Source organism: Ptychodera flava, chromosome 9 (genome assembly GCF_041260155.1).
Source record: "Ptychodera flava strain L36383 chromosome 9, AS_Pfla_20210202, whole genome shotgun sequence".
Lineage (NCBI taxonomy): Eukaryota > Metazoa > Hemichordata > Enteropneusta > Ptychoderidae > Ptychodera > Ptychodera flava.
Genome location: NC_091936.1, coordinates 22,153,814 through 22,172,547, shown reverse-complemented (window position 1 = coordinate 22,172,547; position 18,734 = coordinate 22,153,814). Strand labels below are relative to the sequence as shown.

Genomic DNA, 18,734 nt, shown 5'->3' with positions numbered 1-18,734 from the left:
ACATTTTTTCGACATGAAAGATGATCAGAGACAATTGATGCAGCGACAGTGTAATTTTTCCAAAATACATGAGGCTCGCGGAAACATAGTGTGGTCAATATGCATATTCAGTGAGTGTAAGTCAGGCATTTTATAAGTCACTGTTTCGCTAAATGCAGCCACAAAAGTTCACCTGTACAAGAAAGTGTCAGTGGCTAACATAATATTTCAGAATTAAGTTGTGCAGGTGATACGAGATGCGCCATTGACCAATCATTCCCGGCAACCAAGGCCGGTAACAGTTATTGGTGCCCGGAAGAGGACGCTGACGGCAACCCCAACCCCTACACGGAATGTTGCTATAACGATCGACCAGACACTGACGGAAATTACCATCACTGTTGCCAAAGTGCGGATGCAGAGACGAAGAAAAGTGAGTATGTGAAAGTTTGATGAATGTATCGTATAGATGTACATGTGTGAACGTATATTAATACTAGACTTGCGCGTCTTACCAGGTGAGTATGTATAAACATAGACACTCCATTCAAGTACTCAACATGTCTGCTATTCGAGTTTCACTTTATATACTTTATTCTCTCTCTCTCTCTCTTCTCTCTCTCTCTCTCTCTCTCTCTCTCTCTCTCTCTCTCTCTCTCTCTCTCTCTCTCTCTCTCTCTCTCTCTCTCTCTCAAATACAGGAAGGAGCAATTCAAAACTGTCGGTATTATTGTAGGCGCTAGTTCAGCCGGAGTTATATTACTCGTATTCATTTTCTGGTACTGTCGAGCGGACACTTTCAAATTCATAGGGAGCGCCAAGAAGCGAGTGAGATATTGGCTGGACGTGGTTTTGGACTCTATCTGTTTTTGTTCATGCTGTTGCAAGTAAGTAAAATGAAAAAAAAACCAGACTGCACATTTATCAATAGAGCGATATAACGTTCTTTACCACTAGCATAGTTGCGTTAAAACGTTGGATAAACGCAATTTTTTGAAGTGCACTACGGTCATTGCTTACATGTGATGGCTCATCGCATATTTGCAACGACCGAAGTGTATCAGTGCAAATTAAACGCATTCCCCTCAAATTACACAAGAGGTGATTTAAAGAGGTGATTTTGGGACGGAATACGTCATATTTGATATTTTAGGCCTTTTACCGTGTTCGTCTAAGGCAGCAAACGCCTTATCAGGCCAGTCTCATTGAGAAAGTATAGTTAAAACAGACTTCATATTTCCTGTGATTTGCAGACAATGTCGGCGAGAGGAAGAAGCATACGAAGTTGAACCAAACGATATCAATGCTAACACGGGAACAATAGGCCATGTACCACAGGAGGTCATCACCATGGATTGGTGACTGGATTTTTTCTGCAGACACCATCAGGCCAGGGTTGTCGCTGTCTTTCTCACAGCAAGTTTCATTCTTAAACTCTCGCCTAAATTAAACTGAAGTCAGTATGCTTTGCTGGGCTGTATGCGCATATGCACCAAATTTCAATAAGATCTAATGTTTGGATACAGCTATTTTGGCTTCAAGTGCCCGGCTTACTTCAGTCTCCCATCACAGGGTGTTGTCTAAATGTCCGTCCCCAGGGGTGAGTAGGTGTTTCGTTGTATTGCTAATAAAGATATATTCTACCAACCTTTGGTGTTTTGGTCTTAAACTTAGCACTGCCCTATCTATTATCTGATGAGTTTGAGTGCCTAATTGGCCAAAGTAAGCAAGGGTAAATTACTAAGCTGTGGACGCTGTCACCAGATTATCACCGGATTAAATTTGACAAAGTCAACAACGAACGCGCCAGTAAGGTATCTTCAGTTATACCTTACTGGCGCGTTCGTTGTTGACTTTGTCAAATTTAATCCGGTGATAATCTGGTGACAGCGTCCACAGCTTAGTAATTTACCCTTGCTTACTTTGGCCAATTAGGCACTCAAACTCATCAGATAATAGATACAGCATGTTGATAAAACGTTAACGCAAGATTGTCAAGGGCAGTGCTAAGTTTAAGACCAAAACACCAAAGGTTGGTAGAATATATCTTTATTAGCAATACAACGAAACACCTACCCACCCCTGGGGACGGACATTTAGACAACACCCTGTGCTCCCATTGCCGGCCGGCGGCGTTTGCATACTGTGATGTTGAGCCCGTGACCTGTAAATGTATGCATCGATAAAGTTGACACTGTAAAAAGTGCTTGTAGCTTTTGAGTATCTTTCAGGTTCAAAGTAGATGTGCAATGTTATCGCTAATGGTTAGGATGAGAAAATAAAATATACGTTATCACCAGGCCATTGTGTTCCGGAGACTTTAATACGTGAACAGGAATGTATGTACTGGCAGGTTACAGTTGCCTTTAAAGGTACAATAAAAATGATTATTTTAGATTTGTTTGTTACAGATGCGAAATTAAAGCCAATTTCAAACTGAATATATGTACTTGGAGTTTGACTTCAATAAGAAATCAGATTTTACCCCAGTTAACAGTCCAAGTCCAACTGCAGAAAGCGTACACATGTGTCGGAGTCAGATAGACTTGATCCAAGGCGATGCGTGTAAAACGATAACTCCTACCAAAGCAACTCTTGACGAGTCTTTTTTATTTCATGTTGATATGGTTACCTGCCTTCGCCATGGAGTCTGCGCACTAGGTCTGAGACGCGCCATCATAAGTTGTTCTAACAACATCACTATTCTGTGCGGCGCTAACTCCTACCACACAACATCGAATAAAATGAGCATAAAAACACGGAAACTTCATAGATGATTTAAATCGCATACTTGAACCAAGTCTATAAAGTCAGGCCCGTGGTACGAGATGCCTTAATTAGCATAATCTCTAACAACAATTGAGGAAGATCTGTTTTCAGTCGAAATTATCGATTATTGAAGGAAAGCTCTAGAACTAAAGAAATGTTTCTCGCTGAACGTGTCGACAAGACAACGACGCAATAGAAGGTCACCAGACAACTGAAACTAGCGAGGCGCGACTCCAAAAGTGCTCGCCTCCTACATTTTTAGTGAACAAAAGTGAAATCCAGAGACTGGTCACCTGGTAAGGGTTAGCCATGGTGTCCAATGGAAAAACGTACACTCTATCACTTTGTGTACTGCTCGCGACGTCGCCATTTTTCAAACCAGGTAAGGATTCACTTACATTTTTGAAATCCTATTTATATCTCTTCCGATGGCTTTTCGCTGGTGCCTCGACTAAATCGAGTCATACTTGTCAATGTATAACTTCTTTAGCACGACACGGAAGCCTGTATCAGACATACATCATACTTGGGCTGTTTTGTCAGAGTAATTCACTGAGGGAATTTTGTGGTGTCACGGACAAAGTTATACGAATTAAGCAGTTGTACGACTAAGTCCCATGAATCTATACCTTAGTCCCTTAACATCTGCTCTAAAACGCGTATGCTCAGTCGTCCACCAATCGACAGTTAGTATTTCAGATCCACTAGTCTCAAAAAAATTCATATATACCCATTGTGGTCAAGGTCTCTGTCAACAACTGCTATTGGTTCACTGCCGACAAGATGGAGAAAGGCAGAAAAATGGAACTTGTGGTTGCTTCTATGGTTTATACGAGCGTGGTTGAAAGTTTCAAAAGTTCTGATTCCTGTCGTACCCCGCAGATTGTCTCTAGGACTGTAGGAATTAATTTGTCAGTGTTAATGATGTTTCGGTATCATGTGTAAACAGTGCTTGTGCGTGTCCGGCTTACGGTAAGGACATTCGACACTCGTTTTCTGAACAGGTAAATGGTGTATAATATTCAAATTGTACTGATGCATACCTCACCTCTAAAACTGAATAAGAAAATACCAGTCCCATTGCTAGCTGAAAATTCTCAAATTAGACTATACCTGGTCCGTACTTGCGGCCATTTTGAATTTCCAAGTGTACTGATCGATGATCCGAATGCGTAATACGGTATTGTGTGAATGGCTCCAGGTTTACTTTCCAGAGTTTCAGCAACACCAGCTAAATTAAGTTCCTCTAGCTCTAACGTTTGATGTATTTTACAGGTTCATCTTGCCCTGTTTTTTTCAAATTACTGTGCCATCAAAAGTGACAGCCATTGCTCCCTTAAACGTGAAAATACTAGTAACCTTTTATCGGCGAAATTTGTGGATATTTATAGTGGATGTCCATGAAGCATTGTGGTATCGTTAGTTTTTCTAACCCATTGCTCGACATGACGATTTCTGCAGAAGGACTGTCTTGTTGTTACAATCCTGAGATCAGATGTTGCACAAATCAAACTGACATCTCATGGTCCAGGATGAAAATTAAGCTTATATTTTTATACAGCTATCATAAGTATACACAAGGTACATTAAGTAATAGAATGAGAATGAAAAGTGTTCATATACTGTTTGTTCTCGACTTCATTTTCAGAAATTTGTCACGGTGAGTTCCTAGTTCCAACACCTCCCAATTCAAATGCTTTCCACTGAACATGCTGAAAGGAGCACTTCTTTAATTCATGTTGTCTTTTTCTTCCCCGTCCAGTTTCTTCAACCACATGTGCCATTAATCAAGCTCACCCGGCCACTGACCCAGGAAACTCGCATGTTTGTCCCGACAATCTCCCAGACGGAACCCCAAACGATTTCAATAACTGCTGTTGGAATGACAGACCAGATGCCGACGGCAATTATCACTCCTGTTGCCAGGACGACTCCGCCAGAGCCGCAGCACAGTGAGTAAATGACATACTTTAAGCTGTGAGGGCGCTCTGAGTTAGACTTGCAACAAGATCATTAAAGTGGCTGTCCGATAGTCTCGAGAACTAAGAGGTGACAGGACACAAAAGCAAAAAAATATAATGATACATCATAATAAAATAATTTCCTTGTAATTTTTCTCTTGTTTGTGACATTCTTATCCTATTAGCTAGTGTACACTGAGGAAAACAACACCGTCTCTGCAGCTTTGGATACAGAGACTACACGATATTCTCATAAATCATCAACTTGAAGCTTTTTTCCTCTAACCCCCAGCAGATATTGTGTCATTAATGTACTGACAACTAACTGCATTGCGAGTTGCCATCATCCTTCATTTGTCAAACCGCTTTGTAGGCATAATGTCAGCAATAGTACTGTCAATTACGCGAAAACAAAATATTGGTTTTCCAGTTGTAAGAACCACCAAATATATGCTATAAAGGAACAAAAAGCCTTGCTTTTTCAGCTGCTTTGTTCATTTTGCACAGTTACATAAATGTCAGTTTATGCTGTCAACATTACCACATCCAGCATACAATATACCCGTGACCGAAAACAAAAAGTCCATCAGATAATCTTGGTGACAGTTTATATGTATGTGTCCGTGTAACGAACACTATGAAATCACGTTCACAAGCGAGTGGTTTCACTTTCAACAGAATGAACATGTTGGTGGTTGTTATGGTACCAATCGGTTCAGTGCTTGGTGTTCTCTTCGCATTGGTTGTGGTGTGGACCTACTGCCGCGATGACACGGTGAAGTTCCTCAAACCGATCAGAAAGAGGTTGCGTCGATGGTGGGATATCTTCAACGACGCCATATGTTTCTGCACGTGTTGTCCCAAGTAAGTGACAGCCATACAGTCATTAAGGCAATATGCGCCTCGAAATTGAAACGCTTAAACTTTTGCACAAAATTCCCTTAAGGGAACACCCAACTACCCCGTTTCGAAATCAAGTATAACGATACAGGGTAACTGTTTCGAAAATTGTACCAAGAACAAATGTATTATTATTTACCGATACTCCACCCTATCCCCCTCCCTCCCTCCCTCCCCCCCCTCTCTCTCTCTCTCTCTCTCTCTCTCTCTCTCTCTCTCTCTCTCTCTCTCTCTCTCTCTCTCTCTCTCTCTCTCAGCGCCATAGCTGTCATCATGTCTCTCATTTTCACACCCATAGCGTCTCTTCCCGTTTTATTGTTTTGCATTTAATCCTAAATATTTTCCGTGTCCTTTTTATGAATTTCCAGGAGGTGTCGTCGAAATATGAAGAAAGACGACGTTCCGACCCAGACCCAACCCGATGTACTGGATCCCACACAAGAAGCAATTGACCCCTTCTGGATGTGATCCACCAATCGATCTCTAACTTTACATGGCATGGTGGCCATGCACGAACATAACCATTGTTGTAAAGTGTCATGACAATAAATTCGGCAACAGACGGAAATATTAGATTGTTTAGCTAATATTTTACTTTCAAGCTATCATTTACTATCGTAAACTTAATTTTTTACTTGACAAAAACAAAAACCTAGTAAAACTGTATATAGATGCTGCCGTTGACATTTGATATTATTGGCAACACTTTCAGATTCTTTTAAGAAAAACGAAAATCAAGGCATGTATTTTTTCTACACACGCGAATTCACTCTTCTGCCGACATGAAAGTTTGTTCCCAGTTGGTGTATTGCTATAATACTTTGGAATCTCGAAACTTATTTAAGTGCGTTTCTTGAAAAAAGTAGATATTTTTCTTCGCCAAGGAGTGTTGAGTGGTACTGTGTCTGAATTTCCACATTTACTGGCACAAAGGATCAAGCTAGCAAATACGACTGCCCTCCGGACAGCGTGGCACCCAGCATGCACCATTCGGAGTTAACCCGACCCGCTTATTTGATCTGCAACAAAAACTCTCACTCAGCAAAGACTGTCAAAGGGTATGGGACTTTTTAATTGGAGTTTTTAAATCTTATATGTGTCTAAGTGACTTATTTCATTAAACTAAGTATTCTTGAAAATTGCGTTTGGCTCCTATAATTTCAGTTGACTACAATTGTAAAGAAGGTTAATGTCCAGACCAATTCAGAACCCCAAATGAACATATTTGGTTTATTTGCATCAATTGTAAGTAGTTTCACTGTCAGGCAAAATAGCCTATATCTTACATGTAGTACATTGGAATTGCTAGCTGACGTTGATGAGTTTAACCATGACATGATCTATGGTGTGTCTTTTGAGTTGCTATATAATATTAACCCTTTGCACCCTGACCCCCTGGTACTCTATGACGTCATCGGATATTTATGTCTGAGCCGGGTTCAAAGGGTTAAACGTGTTTGGATAATTGTGTACTATGACCACAAGTTTTTCTCGGGAAGGTTTAGCTTGTAAATTTGCAAAGCGTCTTAGACGCATTATACGTGAGACCTATGTATAGCTTCTCACCAAAATATCCCGTTTGTAACTCTAACTTTATCAAGGAGCGTTCAGATATTATGAGTCAGCGTCGGCGGGCAAAAGCAGAGGAAGATAATATAAAATGAAAAACTGCAACTGAAGGGTAATATTTTTTTCACATGGAACAGAAGGAAGGGGTCACTTGGTTTTCAAACATTCCATCAGTCGAATAGTCTTTATTCAATGTACAAAACTATACACAGGGAAGTAGAGGGAATTCTCAGCATATTTCCGTTCTCTTTCGTTTTCTTACGTACGTAATTACGCACGTACATACGTTCGTACACGTATGTATGTATGTATGTATGTATGTATGTATGTATGTATGTATGTATGTACGTATGTATGTATGTATGTGTCTGTCTATGCGTCTTTTATCTGTTTTCTATCTTTCTTCAGTATATGTGATAGATACGCGCATGTTAATTTGTTTGCTTGCATTTGTTTATTAGGAAATTGGTTTAAAGGTAAGATTGATACGCCAGTAGTTGTCAACAATATTTCACAACAATTAAATGAAAGTATAAGATATTTTAATAATCATATGAGTTGATAGAAAACGTTTGTTACCGTAATGTCGTGTGTGACTCTGTTACTTGTGAGTTGTAAACGTTGACCTGGCATTGTTTGGCAACAACGATATTCTCTGAGGATAGATAGACTACAATATTTGAAAGAAGAGAGAACAGTAGTACTTTCCCCACAAGAATTAGCGTCGCTACTTTGTGCATCTGTCGAAAGGAGATATTGACCCGTTTTCAGGCAGTGTTTTTATCTCAACTTGCTTTTTTGGAATCTTCCACTTTTGCCATGAGTAACATTGCTCCAATTCCAAAAAATACAGTCATGAATAAATTACAGTGCGCGTGTAAAATCACCTGAGTTCTGTAAATAGGTGTTACCCGTTGGACCAGATTATCATTATAGCGCAAAATCGTAGATAATCCAGCGGCTCTTCGGAATTAAGGTTGAACGAACCAGTATAACATCTGAATGCCCTCGTTTTTCGCTTTTGGAAATAATAGGCGACAATCTGGATTGAACACGACCGTTTGATTACAGAATATCTGTGCGGTTGACGTGATCTAGATCACTTGCCCTCTTTTCTTCCTATTTAGAGAGAGAGAGAGAGAGAGAGAGAGAGAGAGAGAGAGAGAGAGAGCTGATACGAACAGCTTTCAACTTTTCCCCTTCGAAATGTTGATGTTTCTTTAAATATCGTAAAGTTGGATGTTTATGAAAAAGAAACCCCATAAGCGCCTTTCAACTTCTCTTCATTTCTCTCTTCGTTTGCATGTGTTGATAACCTGCGATGTATCGCCCAGCGCCTGTAACCTCCGGGTGAAGTGCTAGCGCCCTCAGGAGGTTAGCTCGAAAGATGCCCTTTGCGCGAAATAAGTAGGCAAGTTGAGGTCAAGCGAATGATCGTGGATTATTCTTACCACGAACAATGCATTAACTTGTGCTATCTCACTCAATTACAAATTCATAGTTTGTGCAGAAAAAATCACCTTATAGAAACTCCCATCAGTAATTTCCAAAATGAGGAGATATTGTCGGCAATTTTGTAAAGCGATTTTCGCTGAAATCAGAGTTGAATCTAGCGTGCATGCTTTTTTACATTGTTATCTGCCTCTCTGGTTGACATTGGTATGATATCTTTGCTGACCTGTCCCTTCACTTCATAAAAGACTAATTGCAGGATTTCCTTCAACCTTTTCAGTCCACTTTCCGACACGAAATGTTAATTTTAAATGGCTTCATTGTTATCCCTTTATGAGCAAAAATAAATTTAGTTAAAAAAATTCGATTACAATTTTGAAACTACGCATGCAAGAACGATGAAAACACAATTCAATTGGGGACTACTCATGTTATACGATGAACACTGGAAAAACATCAGCGACTCAAACTACAAGCTGCAACAACAGCTGCGCATGCATGCAACAGTGACTAAAATTTGTCGGAATTCCTGGCAGCAGTGTCCTACGTTGCGCACATGCGGCTATATTTAGTAACAAACCAACAACCATGAAAAGACCAATTCCGAGTCTAATAGTCTTTCCACATTCTTCACAGAAATGTCAGTTTGCTAATTATTTGCTTTGTCAGCACAGTTTGTACAAGTACGTGTAGTCAGTCGGCAAATTGCACACAAAGCAAATTCATCAGCAGTTGAATATCAACTATAATACACAACTAATACATGTGTTGACGATCCAACTAATTGGCACTGCAACATTTTAAAGGGAAAAATATTCCAGTTTGTCATAACAGAAATTCTAAAAATCATCAAAACATAGGGTTTGTACGAAAACTAAGCAAAATGCAAAAAAATATGCATCTATTGAGTGATATTAGTGTTACATGGATGATTATGATGATCGTGGTGGTGTTATCGTGGTAATCCTGCTGAAGATGATGATTGTGTTGATGTTTATGGCAGCGTAGCAGTTGCAGAGAGTGATTCACTACTTGTTTGTTGGTTTTTTGTTCACTAATTTCTGTGACATCGATAATGACTAATTCATAACATCTTTAATTGCATTGATAGAGACTGCTTCAGTACTTTTTTCTAATTTTGTTCACTGACGCATGTCCTGTTCATTGTTTTTTTCATATGGTATTTCAATACAAAAACTGTTTTCGGTGCAACATGAGGTAAGGACTTCACAAAAGGATTAGTTTATTGGTATAACAAACCAGCACCATTTTCCTTTACTAAAGCTATGTTTTCATGTCTTGTACTTTGAAAAGTCATGCAAATATATATTGTGTTTTTGAACTGTTATACAGAGGACGTTTTTGACAGTACAAGTACAGTCAAAGTCAATGCCTTATTTATACATTCTTGTAGCCATTTCATAATTTCTCTATAAACATGTACATAAAAGTCCCTGCTTTTGTGAATTCATATTTCAGCGCAGCGTTTTGAGGTATGGAACGATCTTTTCCATATCCTCGCACAAACTGATGACCCTCCCCCTGATTCGCGCAGGAAACGAAATGCTCCCGGCCCTCCCCTAAAACGTTGCATGAAAAATGCCCCTCCCATCGCGCCAGCCCTCCCTTCTATGTTCATTCTGTGCAAACCCTAAGTTGTACAACATTGGATTTTTAAAACCTGAAAATGACACAATTTGGGAGACTTCAGCGCACAAGTTTGAAAACGAAATGTACTGCAACGAGCCCAAACCAGCCAAACTGACACAAGTAGAGTTTCATAGTGTGGACTATGAAATTATATTGTATATCTTATATGTAAATAGTCAATAAGTGAGCATTATCGACTCACAAATATTATACAGTCTGACGTGATCAAATCAAGGTAAAATGCCACTCTGCACAGATATCGGACTCTCAATCTTTTAGAATACACTTTTGGTCCATCACTTGTGGGAGTTCATTTTGAAGCTCATTTTGCAAATAAAGTATTCACCATCTTATTTTTGTGAAAATCGAAAATTTCTTTCTTCACATAAATTTAACACAAGGCTGTGGTGGCCACTGTGAATTTCGGCTCTCGGTAAACATTATTGTGAATTTGAATGATGACCCCTGATTTTTACTCTTAATTTTCAAAGATAGTGGTTTAGCGTCCTTTGAGTAAAGTTTGGGCAGAAGTTTAAGTCTTTCAATTTCGAGGCACGAACTACCATTAACATGCAATAACATAAACTGAACGTTAACGGGAGTCTTTATCAAACATAAATCACACATTCTCATCTCTGGCTAAATATCGGCGGGAATGTATTTAGACGTACTTTCCCTTCAACAGCTTTGAAAGGGTCGAGTTGCCATGACATTTTGCGATGAGGATCAGTTGTATCTAAAAGAAGAAAAAAATCAATAGCGATATAAGACAAACGGACTTACGATTCTACGCCAGGCTGTCTAATAAATATTCCTAAATTTACATCGTGAATGTCTCACGCAGTTTTCAATTTGGATAATGAACAAATATAATTCTGGAAATAGTTCTTAGGCATAAAGCTTGATGTTACAAGCGTTTCGTTTTTATGGCGTTTGGAATCATCAACGGAACTACCAGATCGCGAACTTACCTGAGCCACCGTCCCTCCACCCACGGACGGTGCCTGAGCAAGCCTTACAAAAATCAAGTCATTCATGTACATATGCCTTGTATTCAAGTTGATACTAAAATGCTGTACTTTAAAGCGCCGGTAGATTGACTTCCCATGGACCCTGAAATCAATGCTTTTAGTAAACAGTATGTGCCGTGTAAGCATCGGTATAAAATCGTTTAGTGGTATTTCAGATTTTCCCGAAGACTTCCGTACCGGTTTGAATAATAGCTTTTAGAGCAAACATTTTACAGTTTGTTTGTTTGGGGGTTTTTTTGGCGAGAACAGAAAATGGCTCAGTCGATAATACATCTCCAGTTTTGATTTCATGAAGCTTCACTTTTCTACAGCTCGTTGGCAACTTGGCAAATGTAATTTGGGGATTATACCTTGGAGAATCCCCAAATTAAGGTGTGCGCTAAAAATTATGGAAACTGTTTTGTCTGATCGGTGTAATAATGGATAGCACAATGACATGAGGAAACCGTATTTAGAAGATAAATTAATGAAAATGATGACAAAAATACAGTAACTGAAAATGTGACATAATATTTCAGTGATTATAACAACTTCAAGTGCTTATGCCAAACACAAAGCTTCGGTCATTTTTGAAAGGGTGCGGCTTCTGTATTTAAATAATTCTCTTGAAACTTCAGTATCACTTAACAAGTGCATTGACACTACAACGATACGATGCTACTGACACCGATCCCTCCCTGTTCGTAGAGTTGCATGAGTTGGGGTGGTGGTAGGGTGGGGGTAATGTCGGGGTAATGTTTTTATGAAAGAATTAATGTAATCACAACTAATCACACAAAAGCAGAAACGCGACGGTAACCCTGGTAACCGCGTGAAACACGTACCTAGATCGAAGGTTACATTATCAATACGTTGAAGTGTAGCCAGATGTCAGTGTGAACGCTGTTTAAGAGAAAAGTTTATCGTCTGAAAATAATTTTGGACGTTACCCTCGCAACCCCAATGAAATCCATGACAATAAAAGGTTTTTAAAGTACAGTAGGTTGCGTATGATATAATTGCGCTGTCAAACCCCCTTTAAATTTTGAAAATATCTGCTTCAGTATACAAGATGGCACCCGACAACACAGTGAACGCGTAAGTCTAATTGATAAAGTTTACTGCATCGGGCATGTGACGGGTTTCAGGTTTATAAATATTGTGTGTAGGGATACCATACTTATCGATCTGGTCAAGAAATTAATTTCGACTTCGAATAAATACACTTGAAGCCATAACAGCATACCGCGAACACGAACAGGCTGTGGTGACAAGGAGATTACTAAGTATTTCGACGTACGGCGGTTTTAAGATCGAGAAACTTTGCAAGTACAGAAAAAATAAATAATGGAGCAGCGCATGCATGAGAAAGGAGGAAGTAGAACTACCGACAGTACTTCGTGCCTTCTTGAATAAACTGCCGGTGTGGCCAGTGTCGTAGTATATCGGTAAGCATTGAGTACTTTAATCCATAGCCAAGTGCCGCAGTCTCGAGTGCTGCATCAAATGTTCCGCCGCTTCAAAGTCAAGTTAAGAGGCCAAAACGGCACAGGACCATGAACACACCAGGTAGAAAGTGACATGAAGAGACAGGAGCAGTTTATTCTGCCTTCTGCTTCTGTTATGTCCTATTTGTTGCCAAATTATCTCATCTTTGAGTTATTTAACATCAAATAACGTAGTTAGATACGGTTGAGGCGGTATCTTGGCTGGTGCTGCCCGACTGCCGTCCTTTGACAATTTCAACACATGGGCACACCAGGCGTTGCGGGCAGATTACGAGAGTGTGTATTTATGTGGAATTTTCAGGAGGAAAAATCATCCCTGACTTAGAAACCCCGTGAAAATAGAAAAATAACGCTGCCTTTAACAATATATAACATTTCTACGGCAAAGTTGAAAACGGTCAGAAATGTAACAGTTTGATAAAACCCCTGACGAAGACAGAGACACTGAATGAAAACTGGGACTAAAACGTGTCCTATTTTCAACTTAGAGGTGCTTTCCTCTTCGCACTCACAGTTGCTGTAAAGCTGTCCTTAGATGATCTCAACACGTACGGTAAGTTTTTTATCGGAGATGTTAACGGGTCACCGGGTCTCCACCATTAGCCTTGATCAAACAGCATGCCCAGGGGAACCGTAAGCCCGTCTTCGTGCGCGCTGATGTCCGATAACGAGGCCAAGCGTCCAATTAATAGATTGCCACAGTTCAGAGCGATACAGAGACAGATGTCGGAGAAAAAAATATGGCACTGTTACTCACTGCTCTGGAATTAGAAACTGCTAAGGAAAGTAGAATGGGATTAGAGTAGTAAACCTGACGGCGTTTACCGTTAAAATGTCACTAGAAAAACGTATTAAGCTATGTCCCTACAAAGATTAACACAGAAGTGAAACGTGTAGCAGTGTCAAGACTGCGATGAACATTTCAGTTATTTATAAGTCTAGCCCCTAGGAGAGTAATATGTGTTTTTCAAAATTATCTTGAATGTCAAAGATCTCGGTGATGGAGATATTTGTGCTTTAGACTAACCGCTTGCAAGTTTTTCAAGGTTATCTCTTCATATCGCGACTTGAACACATGCTCTTGTATGTGACTGGTTAATCCTGTTGACAATGTTTTGGCCTTTTCACGATCGTGTTGTCTATCTGGTGATGTCTCTAAGAGATTTCCAAAACCGCCACGGTGAACTTTTCAACATTTTCCGAGCATTTAGCTAGTCAGTCACGTTCAAAACAAATGTGAATAGGTCGAAGGAGGATAAGAGGCTGTCAGTCTGTGAGCACGGCCATGGATACCAGTGACAAGTCGTGCACGTAGATGTTTTGGTGTGGAGGATAGGATGCCATACTCATGGTTGGAGGATGGTGAGTTCGAAACCTTGTCGTTGACCAAGGTATCGTACTCACCGTCGGAAACATGGTATTATGCCCATGAGCAAGACACCTCTATTCCTCACTACTACACTGGTACATGGTCGATGGGTACCTTACCCTATACAAGAGCTTTTCGTTGAATGATGTATACCAAAAAAAGTGTACTGGAATTGAAAGAAAAAGAGTGGGATTCTGCTAAAAAAAACTCTAGCCTCCATGAAACGCGCACATCAAACACTCTACGTGTTTGGTTCAAATTCGCAGTCTGACACATCTTTCGAGAGAACGAGACGTCTCGTTACTCAACTTGAAATATATTTTACAACTTTGAAACACCAACCTTGGCGTCTTTATGCTGTAATTTGTTAGTACGAAAGGTAAAAAATTGCGTTTAATATAAAGTGTCACCTCTCTCTCTCTTTGATAATAATCGCAAATTGAAGCAAAAAACGTTTGCTTTATAAGTGTATGTATGTTTTGTCACAGCAAAAATATTGACAGTGATACTGGCGCTCTGTATGGTCATTTTCCACCGAGATCAAAAAAGTATTGCTCGTCCAAGTGCATCTATCCATCTAGGCCAAAGAACGTTAAAAAAAAATAAAAAAGTATTGGGCGCCTGTTGTTCGGCTTCACAAAATATTACTAAAAAATCAAAATTTGGACAAGTGCCGTCCTTCATTAGGTATTCTTAGGGAATTTTAAAGGACATGTTATATTTTTTTTAAACTGTTCACGACGTTTTTTAGATCAGAGTGAAGAAATGATTTGAAGGTCTCTGAAATCTCAAAGGGCATGTTCTTTAAAGTAAAGATAGACTATACTCGCCGACTCTTATTTGTGGAGTGGATTGATAATTCATATGACAACTTCTCAGATTTCAGTGGCGTTTGATGACCTTCGGAGAAGCTTAATCTCTTACAATCTTACCGTACTTTGCCGCCCGGGACACCACTCGGCGAGTGAATGTCATCCGAATGTTGAGTCGCCCCCGGACTCATCATCGTGCGTCCTCTGTCAAGCAACTTGACACACTCTTATCTTCTCACGTAGAATACGGTGTCGTATGCTGCTGATGGCAGCAACAATTAATCCATGATGGTGACTTTAATCCCTTGATATCGAGCTCATAGTCATAGCCTGATGAAATGAAATATTTAATACCGGGGAAAAAATTGAGACAGCTTTGTAGAAGTGTGGACTAAAGACACTGTCAGCTTTCCTGAACGGCTTCACAGTAATATTTTCATGTTTTAGGACTGTGTACCCACTCAATGTTCGGTGTCGTGGCAATTTCCGTTCGTGCCAAAATTTGTCGAAACAAGGTAAAGGGATGTTAGATATTCAAAGTACTTTTTCTTATCGCATTTTATCTTCGAGAAATATCTACCTTTGACCTCTATATGCAGTAATGGTTGCCGTAATTAACTTTTAATAATTGCATTCTTAATGTTTTTTTTCTAATGACTTGACTAATGAAGCTTAATTTTCTGACCTATTGACTAGATTTGATGAAATTTTGATCGATATTGAAGATGTCTACGCGCGAGGGATTGCCCTTATTAAGGTTGCGCTTACGTTGGCTCCCAGTTTGTATTCTTTGATTAGGCAATCATCCTCAAGTGCTACTGTAATTAAATGAACCTGTGAAAGCGACATATTTTAGTAGTTTGCATATGTAATATAATTTGCATAACTAGTTTATACCTTTTCTCTGAACCGCTCTGACACAGATGTGCCCATCGCTGCGTCGCGTTAAAAATGGTGAACTCACTTTACATAAGACGGTTGCACATTAATTACATCAATTGATTAATTACCGAAAAATTAAAATTATATATTGAGAATTCCACCATTTCCTCCGAGTGTCCTTGTTAATTCCCAAGTAACTACTAAACGTGCGAAACTTTTAATCAACTTGTCCCGTGAGATGATTGTATTCAGTGACCCAGAGCTTTATCCTTTACTTGACTTACGGTTGTTCGCGCCTCGTTAAACTTTTGCCCACACTTTCGTAAAGGAATCTTTAAACCATTCTCTTTCGAAATCAAGAATAAAAATTTTGGATCACCGAGCAAAATTTGGTACTAAAGAAAGTAACAAATAAATTACTCGATGTTTACCGATACTTGATATTCTAAACGGCCACTATTTGAGGCTGAGCCTCGAGCGGAGAAGTACATTTTTTGATTTTACAAAAATAACAACAATGACATTTACGAACAATCGGTCTTTTCTGAGGTTAGGAGCGACAAGAATTTATGGAAGAAGAGTTCAAGGAAAAGAAGAAGAAAAAGAATGCGAACGAAACAATAGGGGTCCTCGCCCAGTTGGTTTAGGTCCGCAAAGAATGATGCTTTGAAGTATGAGCGGAACTGTTACATGTTGAAGTGAGAACGGTTTTCCCGATGATTGCAATTGATATGTGCCCCAAATAACGCTGAGTCTGAAAGTTGTTAAAAGTTACGCGTCCTCCGATGCAAAGTTTTGCAAAATCCCATAACATCCAGTTTAAATGATATCAGAAGAATAGCGAAGAGTGCTCGCTAGGACTTGTAAACGTAAGTCAACAGAACATATTGTTTCTAATATTATAGAATGTCAACAAAAACAAAAACAACAGCAGCAGCAACAACAACAACAACAATAATAATAATAATAATAATAATAATAATAATAATAATAATTATAAAAAGCAGCTTGACTTATTTCCCGCTTCGTGTCAAACGCGTCAAACCTCTCTTTGACTTGTTCATCATTGTCAATCAATCAATCAATCAATCAAGGTATCAATATAAACGAAATTCAATGCACCAGCTTGTCAAAGGACACAATTTGAAATCGAATGTCGGTGTCGGTGGTTCATTGAAGCCTTTTAAGTCTTTTAATAGTCGGCTCAGAAAAGCGTCGGCGCCCATTGCGTGCAAAACTTTGAAAGGCATCAGATATGAACGAAATTTTCAAGTGACTCTGGATTTAGCGCATGTGTGATATTATTCAATGAGGAGATACAGTGAAGAAGTCTGTTTTACTGTTAACATTCACTGGAGCATGGCATATAAAATGATATAGAAACCCCGCTCTCAGAACAATTGGTTTAGAATCAGTATACATGTTGAAAGGAGTATGGATGGGTGATACACTGTATATTGTACAACTTCAGTGACAATCCAACATTTGGACAATTGTGTTCACTTTTTCGAACTCAGATAATTTTCCCCGTAAATTGCCAATCCCTGAAAAAATTGTACAGTGTTTGATGACCTCTACGGCATTTGGAATCACTATGAGTAATTACGCTCCATCGTTAACATGTTATACATTTCCATTTCAAGAAAATTCTTTGTTTGCCGTCCTTGGATATTTAAAAAACCTACCAGCTAACCAGGGAAAAAAAACAAACACAGACAAAAACACAAGTGTATTAACATAAGCTAAACTTTTATTTGGTTTCCTTTGAAAAAATAATAGTTTTATTTATTTGTAATAGTGTTAACATTGTGTTGGTTTTCTTAATTTTCTCTGAAAACCTACCAGCACGCGGACGGCAAACAAAGAATTTTATTTAAAGCGCCTTATAACTGGAAAGTAAGGGGAACGGAACGGATATTTATTTTGAATGAGACGGCAAGGTAAATCCACGACAGTTTGACAGTTCGTTAAAAGACATTGATCACGCTGAAAAATTCAACGGGTTTGCCCTATCGCGACATCGGGGTTATAAAATATGGACTTTATCACCATAATCGCCTGGCATTCTGCAATATGCATTTCCCTGGAGAGTTGATCAACAAAGTCGTTTAAAAGTAAATTACTAGGAAACGCCAACCTGGGGTTAGACTTTACTGACAGACGTTCTTGCATAGCCCTGATGGGAATCCGCGAGTTTCTGAAGAAAATATCACGGCGTCATTAGAGCGAGCTGCCAGCACGGACAGCATTAACACCATTTGGGAGACTGAAACTTATGATTTTTACAAAAGTAAAGAAGCGTTTTAAGAGGTATACCATTTGTTCCTTTCCGTGCATCCAACTGCGCACGCGCTGATTCTATCTCGGAGGAGTACCACGGATTTATCGTGCCATTTAAATTTCATAAAACGCGCAGTTCAATTTGAAAGGTTATCGTTATTTATTCAAAAGCGCGGCTACCTTTCAAGAACAGGCACTTATTTTCTTGTGAGACAGGCAAGCGAACAATGCCCCATGAGATCTGTATTAATTTTGTAGGTTGTGTTTAGGGCATATTTCTATATAAGATGATACTGAGAACACGATTCAGTAACGCACTGAAAGCTTGCAATCTAAGGTAGTGGTGCATAATATTAAGTAGCGATCGCAAATGAAATTTCGTTGGACGGGGATCCCCCGCTCATGAAAAGCAACGAAAACATACATTTCTTACGATAAAAGCGGCGCCCGGGGCTACTGTAAGACCACTGAATACTTCTTCACGTTGCTTGTGTTCATTTGGCTGACGAACTTTTACAGCCGAGAATGATTTTCATGGGAACAGGAGCCTCAACTCATTTTTTTATCAACATGTTCTTCTTTCTATGACGCAG

General features: G+C 39.4%; 1 protein-coding gene across 1 annotated transcript; it reads left to right on the top strand.

Annotated features, from left to right (window-relative positions):
• Positions 1 to 2,880: 2,880 nt before the first annotated feature.
• LOC139140358 (uncharacterized) lies at positions 2,881 to 6,748 on the top strand. Its single transcript, XM_070709561.1, has 4 exons — positions 2,881 to 3,130; positions 4,511 to 4,700; positions 5,388 to 5,573; positions 5,978 to 6,748. Exons 1-4 carry the CDS (start codon positions 3,058 to 3,060, stop codon positions 6,075 to 6,077), a joined length of 549 nt encoding a protein of 182 aa, XP_070565662.1. The 5' UTR covers positions 2,881 to 3,057; the 3' UTR covers positions 6,078 to 6,748.
• Positions 6,749 to 18,734: the final 11,986 nt, after the last annotated feature.